Source organism: Sebastes fasciatus, chromosome 9 (assembly GCF_043250625.1).
Source record: "Sebastes fasciatus isolate fSebFas1 chromosome 9, fSebFas1.pri, whole genome shotgun sequence".
Lineage (NCBI taxonomy): Eukaryota > Metazoa > Chordata > Actinopteri > Perciformes > Sebastidae > Sebastes > Sebastes fasciatus.
Genome location: NC_133803.1, coordinates 30,479,451 through 30,489,484, shown reverse-complemented (window position 1 = coordinate 30,489,484; position 10,034 = coordinate 30,479,451). Strand labels below are relative to the sequence as shown.

The 10,034-nt window shown below is 35.7% G+C and overlaps 1 protein-coding gene across 1 annotated transcript in view; it reads right to left on the bottom strand.

Annotated features, from left to right (window-relative positions):
- Positions 1-6,598, bottom strand: part of mrps5 (mitochondrial ribosomal protein S5) — a 22,313-nt gene extending 15,715 nt beyond the window's left edge. The window contains exons 1-4 of the mRNA XM_074645440.1: positions 6,497-6,598; positions 4,391-4,543; positions 1,853-1,978; positions 741-910 (exon numbers count right to left, since the gene is read on the bottom strand). Of these exons, the coding sequence (XP_074501541.1) occupies positions 741-910; positions 1,853-1,978; positions 4,391-4,543; positions 6,497-6,545 (498 nt within the window). The 5' untranslated portion in view covers positions 6,546-6,598. The remainder of the gene's footprint in view (positions 1-740; positions 911-1,852; positions 1,979-4,390; positions 4,544-6,496) is intronic.
- Positions 6,599-10,034: the final 3,436 nt, after the last annotated feature.

The following is a 10,034-nucleotide window of genomic DNA, read 5'->3' as shown; positions in this document are numbered from 1 at the left end:
AAGTGAGATCACAGCGGAGACAAATTGGCAGCTTCTATGTCACACCAGCGGTGCTGTTGCTGCTTCTGTTTCTCAAAATTAAAGGTTCCCTGTGGAGCTTTTGACCTCTTGTTTTTCTACGAGTGGGTTCCAGTTTTGTTTGTTCTCATGCATGAAGACGCACACGAACACATTCCTGACAGTTGACCCTTCGTTAAGCCCCGCCCCCCCACTGCTACTCCGTCAAGCTGTCAGAGCTGTCAGAGCTGCATGGAGCTCACACTGTCACTAACTGCATAAATATCTAGCTAATCTTTGGAAAAACGAAAAAGTGAAATCAGAGAGAAGCCGACAGAAGAGTTTACAGGATGTGATCAGAGGATATATCAGGATGTCAAACTGATTCAGCAACAAAAACAGGTTAAAAAGATAAAGATAAAAGCTAAAGCTAACAGATCACAGTGTAAAAGTGAAGTATAGCCTACAGTTTACCTTCAGTAGCTTGCGTAGCGTAGTGCTAAAGCTAGTTAGTGATGTGCTAACGCACTCTGCTAATGTTAGCTGCACAGGTTTTTAACGTAGAAACGTAACGTTTTAAAAACGTCTATCTCCTTCCAACCTCTCCGGGTAACGAGTATCACTATTAAACAACGTTTAACCACGACTAGCTGGAAATCCACAAAACCAGCCTGAAAAATAAGGATAATCTGAAATGATTGTATGTAGCACAGTCATAAAGCTGTCGGATCCTGCTTTATTTATGTCTGTCTGCATGTCCAGAAGCTGAAGTGTGTATTCGGTGCATTCAGTCTAGTACCTAGTTCAGCCTGCATCTCCTGCTGCTCACTCTCTCCTCTTCGACTCATGCTCTGCAGAGAGCCGTCCTTCAGCACCGCAGCGTTCAGACCAGGCCAAAGGAAACCACCTCGACCTGTTAAAGACACGGAGAGAGGAAGAGGAGAAGAGAAATCAGGGAAATGGAGAACACAACATACAGCACTACTCATTTTCCAATTTGTTATCCTTGAACATGGAGAACTGAGAGAGTAGGAATTAACACAAAAAGAACAGCGGTAGAGTATAAATGAATGAGTATATAATGGACCACAGATGTATTTGAGTTCAGTGTGTTTGCAGGTTTCAGAAAATTCATTTCAGTTTAAAATTTGCCATCTGGAAATGACTTTTTGCTTAAACAAAGTCCAGCTAAACATTTACTGTTTGCATGACAACAACAAGCAGCAACATATCATTCATTTGAACTGAGCTGCATATTTGGTTTGTGAACCGTTAACAAATACATTAAAGACATTTTAAGGCACAGAGTGTCACACAGATGACAAAAGAGCGATAAACTAGAGACATTTAGTTAAAATGAAAGCAAAAGAGAGAAGAGACACACTGAGCGAGACTGAATGAAGACTGATAGATCCTCTTTAAAGAAAAGTGAAAAAGAGGACAGGCAGAGTGAATGAAGGGTAACTCCTCTCCTTAGCAGAGCGCTGTCATAAATTAATCAACTTTAAAAGGCACAATGAGCATGAGGATTTTCCAACCCGTTTGACGCAGCTAACTCCAACGTAAACCCATCCACGTCATTATTAGACGGTTGGAGTAACTGACGTAGTATAAAGAGTGAGAAAGTCCACATAGTCCACTTCTGAAGAAAGAAAATACTGTAAACAATAAGAACATTTTCATGTTTGGAAGGTGCAGAACGGACCTTCCAGAAAATGTACACTTGTGTGTTCATCATAAGAGATTTAAAGAAATTCGATTTTGTAAGTTTCCAACTCTTAATTAGACACGGGAGAGTCAAGACAGAACATCTGCCGAGACCAAAAGAAAGATAGACAGACAGACGATGTCTCACCTTCTCCGATGTTCTGTCCTCGGTTCAGGTCTCTCTTCAGTTTGCGTTTGGTTCTTTTCCCTCGGCCCTTCCTGGCTCCGGCGCCCGTCTCCGCCAACACACCTTTCCACAACTCGTCAGCCGTCACTGTAAAAACACACACAAACAAATGAACATAAACACAACAGCTGTAAAGATCTTTCAAATTTTTATCTTTACTCCATCCAAGAAAAGATCCCAAACTTTGCTGAACACACTAAAATAAAATAAAATAAAATAAAATAAAATAAAATAAAATAAAATAAAACAAAACAATATAAAATAAAATACAGAGACTTCATCAGCAAAATAGCACCAGTGCTGAGCTCTCAATCAAAACAAAAGACATCCAACTACCGTTAAGTTGCAGCCCTAAATAACTCCAATCTAATGAGATCAACTCAGCCTTCATTTTGTAGACTGATTTTTAAACTTCTCATTAAGATCCTCAAAAATGTGTCTTAGCTAGTTGTCTTTCTTTCTTCCTGACTGAAAAGCCTCGATAATGCCGACAAGACAGACACCTTCAGTTCAGTCCATCTTCTCGCCCTTTCCACCTTCACAGCAGTGAGTTTAGCTCCACTCACCACGCCTCACACACAGCAGCCTCTGGATGTCATTTCTCAGGCATAATGAATTTATGCGTCCCACTAAAGCCGGCAGTTCTGAGGATGTATGGACTCTGGGGTCTGTAGGGGCCAGGAATAAAGATGTCCAACAGGTGACATATGGGGTCGCCTAGGGACTGTAATTAAAATACAATAAACTCTCGTTGTGTGCAAAGACATGGCACCTAAAGCGGATATACAGTACAGCAGGGTCAGTTTAGGACCCGCAGTATTTCCACAGATTAAGAGCCATCTGAAAACGCTGCACATCAGTGAAAAAACTGGATAACAAAAGTTTAAATACAACCGAAACTCTGCTGAGAGTAAATATTATATCACGGAGGAATATGAGCCCAGATTCAGAGCGACAGGTTGCTGGTGTTTGAAATGTGTGTTTGTACCACAAACTGCAAACAGTGAGCGAGACATGTTGACACACACAGAACATTTGGTTGTCTGAGAAATGGTAGAAAAGGTAGTGACTGGAGTTAGGGAGTTAGGGAGCGGGAGAGAGAGAGCAAATGTAGGACAGCTCCATAAATGGCCATTTAAAAGATGTTGTCTAAACAAGCTCTGCTGACGTTCATCTGCTCCCCCAGTCCCAACAGAAAGAATGTGGACATCCCGACTTTACACCCGTATGTGATTGTTGATCATCTCATTTCAAAACCATGGAAATTAGCATGCTGCTATAACCATACTTGCCAACCCTCCTGATTCTCCCAGTAATCTCCTTTTTGTCATCGTCCTCTCCCGGTTTCCTCACAGGGTCACAATTCTCCTGTATTTCTCCTGATTTATGGCAAATTTTCACATTTGTTTTTCCTTTTATTATCTCAACCTGTTTCTGGCTCTGTACAGCCTGTACTGTATAATCCCTACAGTTTCCTGCCGGATAACAATACAGCTACACCAAATGTTGTTTCCTGTCGGAGAAGAGCTGCTCGCGAAACAACAAGTTGTGTTGCGAGTGAGTTTCAGGTGCGCTCGCCGCACATCACAGACTAAATAAGCTAGTGTACGTTATCTGTGGCCACTTCTTCAGGTCGTCTTCCCGTCCCTCCATAGTAGAAGGCAGAGCTATGACCACATTATCCTGTCTGAGGTGTAACAGGTGTTCACACATGTTTTACTAGATTTTTTTAATACAGTCTCTTTAGCGTACCGTTACCATGGAAACTCAGATTCAGTGACACGACGCGCCGAAAGTTGCGCCCATAATTCACGCAAGGCATCATGGGGGCTAGGAATAAGGTCAAAACAAAATACAAAATATTTTTTTATCTCAGCATATAGGGTGTATTGATGGCAGCATCAATCCAGGAAGTCACTGCGTCCAGTATAATAGTTATAACACATAACTCACCATGAGCCCACAAATTCTTTTTTTTATTTTTCTGTTAGTGTACGGATTAAATAAACATTAAAATTAAAATTAGTGAGCGTTAGTTGTCAGCCAGGTTGTTTAACTTTGGAGAGAGACGGTCTACCTGTTTCCCCCTGCTTACAGTCTCTATGCTAAGCTAAGCTAATTGACTTCAGGCTCTAACTCTTGGAAAGAAGGTGAATAAAAGCATTTCCCTGAATGCCTAGCTTTTCCTTTAAGAATAAAGTGACCTACTGTATTGATGGAAAAAAAGAATATTAGTGCTATTTGAGCAAACCACCAACGTTGTGTCACCATATACTATAAGATAAATATGTCCTGTCCCATTGGATCAACTTGAAAAGCCTCCGCTTTAAGAAGCAAACTGAAGGTATTTCAGCTTACTAGCAAATTCATTCGGCTCCATCAACCACGTTACACGAGCAAATCCAGGTTACAACAACAAAACCATTTAGTAGCAACATGCACTTGAAGCAACACATTGCCAATCATCATTTGAACATCATAATCTTTTCATATACTTACACTTGTTGAAGAAGCTGCCGTGCCTGGTTTGCTGCCATGCTGTTGCAGGGAACAGTGGAGCTGCAGGGTTTCTTTGGAGAGAAGCAGCTGAGGCTCGACTCGACAACTGGGACACCTGAACTGCTCCCACTACGGTACGGAGCGGTGCTGCACCTGAGACAGAGAGAGAGACAGAGAGAGACAGAGAGAGACAGAGAGAGAGAGAGAGAGACGGACATCCACCAAAAGGAGGGAGAGCGAGAGAGAGAGAGGATGTATCAAAACTGCATTATGTGCATAATACCAAGCAGGTTTGAACATGCCTGAATACAAGCACAGCTGCAAAATCACAGCTGCAAAACATCAGACTTCAACAATTTTCTCCCTTGGTTGCAACAATTATATACCCATTAACACACCACAGATCAGAAGCCTGGTAAAAGAGATTCTTCTGACTGAAAAAAGATTAAGATTAAGATACACCTTTATTGATCCCAGCGGAGAAATTTGGATGTTGTAGCAGTGCAAGGACACAAATAAATACAGATACGTATTTAACATAAATAAATCAGAGGTACGGAGGCCAAAATAAAATAAGAACAAAATGAAAATAGATAAAAGAGCATTTGGAGACAAATGTGGTTCTGATAAAGTGACAGTATAGAGTGATTAATAGCATAATCGCAGTCTATAAAACATCGTACACCAGTCTAATATATGGTATGACTAAGTGTATAGAGTGTTTATCTGCATTGATATAATAGAAAATAGTGCAAGAGTTAATGTAACATATTAACATAATATAGTATAATATGGTAGCTACAATATAATATAGAATGGGGTATGAAACATAGTATAAACAAAATAAATGTGCTATTCTAGTTATAAGTATGTCGTAGTATGCCGAATAAAATTAAATCATGGACTCAACCATTGCATAATTAATACTATTTTTCTAAGAGGCGTCTGCATCTACTAATAAGCAGGCTGGGATTAAATTGACACACTTTTGAGTGAAGTTTGGTGGAGGTAATACATGCATCATTTCAAGGCTACTTGGGGATAATTTCTATTTACTATAAACAAGAATGGAGTGTTAAACACCAATACTAACATTTCCATGCTTTAGTCTAACGTTAGTAGTAAAACTATTTAAATAACGATTAGTGAACACTAACAGAAGTAATAATAGGAGGTGCATAAACTAAAATAAGAATAGAGTGAAAATAAATACAACAGCATTTAGAGATAGCAAGTGGTGCTGATAAAGTGACAGTGGTGCTGATTAATAGTGTACAGCAGGCTTATATAGTATGATTAAGTAATGAGTGTTTGTCTGTATTAATATAATAGAACATAGTGCAAGAAATAATATAGTATCATATGGTACATTATGATATAGTATGAAATATGAAATACAGTATAAAAAAAGAAAGAAACATGCTATTATTGTTATTATAATATAATATATATTATAATATAGCTATTATAGTAAGTATGCCGAATTAAAGCATAGACTCAACCACTGCATAATAAATAAAACTAATCTTCAAAAGAGGCGTTTACATCTACTAATAAACAGGACAGGATTAAATTGACTCAGTTTTGAATGAAGTTTGGTGGAGTGGAGGAATACATGCATCGTTTCAAGGCTACTTGGAGATAATTTCTGGAGTGTTAAACACCAGTACTAACATATCTGCACATATATGCTTTAGACATTAACAGTGAAATATTTAAATTACGATTAAGGAGCATTAACAACACTCAACCTGTAAAACAGCCACAGAACTGAAGTTACAGTTATTCTCTAGTCATTATAACAGCCCTGCACATTGTGACAGCTCCACTGTGGTTCTACTGGGTTCTACTGAGTTCTACTGAACACAGCACTGAAGTTACAGTTATTCTCTAGACAGCTCTTATAACAGCTCTTATAACAGCCCTTATAACAGCTCTTATAACAGCCCTGCACATCATGACAGCTCTGCAGCAGCGACCGGCTGCTCTCTGCTGCAGACTAGAACCAAACAGTCACACTGGTTATTATCACTTATTAAATATACTCTGATATATACAGTGAGTTGTGTTTAGAGGATCAGAGAGAGAAACAGAGAGATAACTAACCTCGGAGAGAGATCCGGAGGACACAGCACACCCTGATGGACGCCGCCATGCTGGAATACTGAAGGGTCCTTCAGAGGACAACAAGGCGTCTGAACGGTGCCTGATGAAAAATAAGGAAATACAGAAGCTCTAGGTTTTGTATTTTGTATTTTTTTAATAAATATTAACATGATAATGATAATAATAATAATAATATATATTTTTAATCTTATAAAAATAAAAATAAAAATAAAAATAAAAATAAAAATAAAAATAAAAATAAAAATAAATACATTTATTTTTTATGTATTTTTTTAATTTTACTTTGTGCAGTTTGTATGCTCCTATTTTGGCTTTGTCTCATTATTATTTATATTTTTATGTTCAATACAATAGTTCACAAAAACAAAACAACCAAGCGAGCGATAAAAATAACTAAAACTAAAACTAAAATTATTGAAAATTAAAAGAAAATACAGACGATCTAGGTTTTGTATTTTTTATTTTTTAATAAAATTCACTTTTGTATGTAGCAGATAATAATAATAATAATGATAATAATAATGATAATAATAATAATAATAATAATAATAATAATAATAATAATTTATTTTATTTCATTTTTGTATCTAATAATAATTCTAATATTAATAAATAATTTAATTTTTATGTATTTTTTTTATTTTACTTTGTGCATTTTGCATGCTTCTATTTTGGCTTTGTCTCATTATTTTTTTAATTTTAATTCCTTTTTATTGCACAATGAAAAAGGCACATGTTATATTCAATACAATAGTTCACAATAGCAAAACAACCAAGCAAGTGGTAAAAAAAACTAAAACTAAAATTATTAATAATTAAATAAAAACACAAGTGGTCAATCAGGAATTAAGGTTCATAGATATTCATAAAGTTATAGGGCTTTTTGAATTTTACAATATCTGATCATATTTTTTTAATAGTATTATCTTGTTTAGATATTCCTAAAATATAGGAATTGCCTTTAAAAAACTACATTTGTGTATAAAATATTTTGCCAAAATAATTGAATTACTTCCCAAACTCTTTTTATTTTTACATGATAGAATTGGAAGATGTTTTGATCATTATAAGTTATCCAATATTGAAAAGCATCCCCAAAAAGTCATAGTTAATCTACAAGAGAAAAGAAAGATGCTTTGTCTCATTATTATCATATGATCACACTGAAGGGCTAAAGTAGATAATGGACTTTAACAATAAATAATAATACACTTTATAGAATATAGTGCAAGTTTCTAAAAAAAAAATTGTAAAAGTGCTACAACACAAAAGTAAAAAGTATAATATGAAAATGAGAACAACAGTATTTTAAAATACAAAATTATAACAAGAAAGGGTTGATACAGTAGAGAAAAATATCAAAATATCAAAATAGTTTACTTTAAAAAATAGATCCAATGAATGAAACATTTTAATTAAACAAAATCTGTGATTTCAACTTTATTGTGAATCTTTTGGACCTTGTGAATATAATATAATATAATAAAATATAATATAATATAATATAATATGATATAATATAATATAATATAATATAATATAATATAATATAATATAATATAATATAATATAATATGATGTAATATAATATAATGTAATATAATATGATATAATGTAATATAATATAATATAATATGATATGATGTAATATAATATAATGTAATATAATATGATATAATGTAATATAATATAATATAATATAATATAATATAATATGATATGATGTAATATAATATAATATAATATAATATAATATAATATGATATGATGTAATATAATATAATGTAATATAATATGATATAATATAATATAATATAATATGATATAATGTAATATAATATAATATAATATAATATGATATAATATAATATAATATAATATGATATAATATAATATAATATAATATAATATAATATAATATAATATGATATAATGTAATATAATATAATCTGATATAATAGTATAAAAACACAAAAGAGCAAATATCCTTCTCATTCCCGACCTTCTTCCTCCGCTGATTTTCTCCTCCTCGTTCTCATTTCCTGTTAAACAACACAGAACATACAGTAACCTCCTGTTCCTCACACACACACACACACACACACACATACACACACGCGCACACGCACACACGCACACACACACACACACACACACACACACACACACACACACACACACACACACACACACACACACACACACACACACACACATACATGGTGTTTGCTATTTCTGTTTCATCACTTCATATTGATTCTATTGGTTAGCTTTGATTATGTTAATTTATGAAAACAGAACCGCCTTTGCTGTTTTTAAAACTGTGTTTTGTTTGTCAGCACGATGAGTTGCATCGTTTTGTGAAACACGGTCTGTGAATAATTTCAACATGAATTAGACGCTTGTTCCCGTCTGAAGAGCTCTCAGATCCGGGAGGAAAACAATCAGAGGAAAAACAAATTAAGGAGATTTTTGCGAGAGGCAGTCTGTTGATTGGCAGCAAATATAAAACCCCCCACAGAGTCTTGGTTTCCCTCTTTTCTTCTGATATGAATTATCACATCAAGAGGAGAGGAAACAAGATGATTATAATGTGGAGACGCTGAGGAGAAGATGCAGGAGAAAGGTGAAGGACAAACAGCGAAGGGAATGAAATGCATGTCTGCAGTGGTGGAAAGTAAAGGCCGAAGTAAATGTGTTTATTTGTTCTGTTGGATTAACCAGAAAGAGATGAACCCACTAGGGGGCCCGGGGCAGTAACAATCCCTGCTGACATCTCATTTCCCCAAATTTTGTGTTTTGAATCTGTATTATTTTGTGATAACATGTAATTTGTATGTTTACTTGGTGCCAACACAATGCAAACATATTCACACAACTGTCTGTGAACGTTTGTGCAGCAGGCCACCAATCAGCACCTATATAGCCTTTGCTCATGATTGCCACTCAGCTGAGTGATTATCCTCTGTACGCGTCTCAATTTCACCTTATTCAAGATCATTTGCTCAACATTACAGCCCTCTATTCCCAACCAAAAGCTGCTGAAGGACAGACGCCCAGCTGCGTGGCAGCATGAGGTGGGAGCTGCTGCTGAAAGAATCATTTCCTTTTTCTATCATAACTTTTCTCCAAAATAATTGCCCCAAAATGACAGCTTCATCCAGGGTTTTTTATGTAAAAGAGTGAGTCACTTCTCTCGACTATACGCACTCTAGCGAGCGGAGGAGTGAAGAGAAGGATAATGTTTTTTTGAGGTAAAGACTGCTGGAGTTCAGTGCTACTCAACTCAAAGTAAAGAGAAGTTTGTCTTGGAAATACAGAAGTGCAGCTCGCTGAGAAAACGTTGGTGATGCAGTTTGGTTTCTGCTCCGTCTGAGTGGGCTGTTTCAAGCCAGAAGGGTCAGCTGTTCATCTGTCACATTGAATATTAGAGCGTTTTATATAGAGATGTAAAGTTGGAGGAGTTATTTTGGGCATCCAGGATCCTGGATATAAAAGTCAGTTAAGTTAGGAGCAC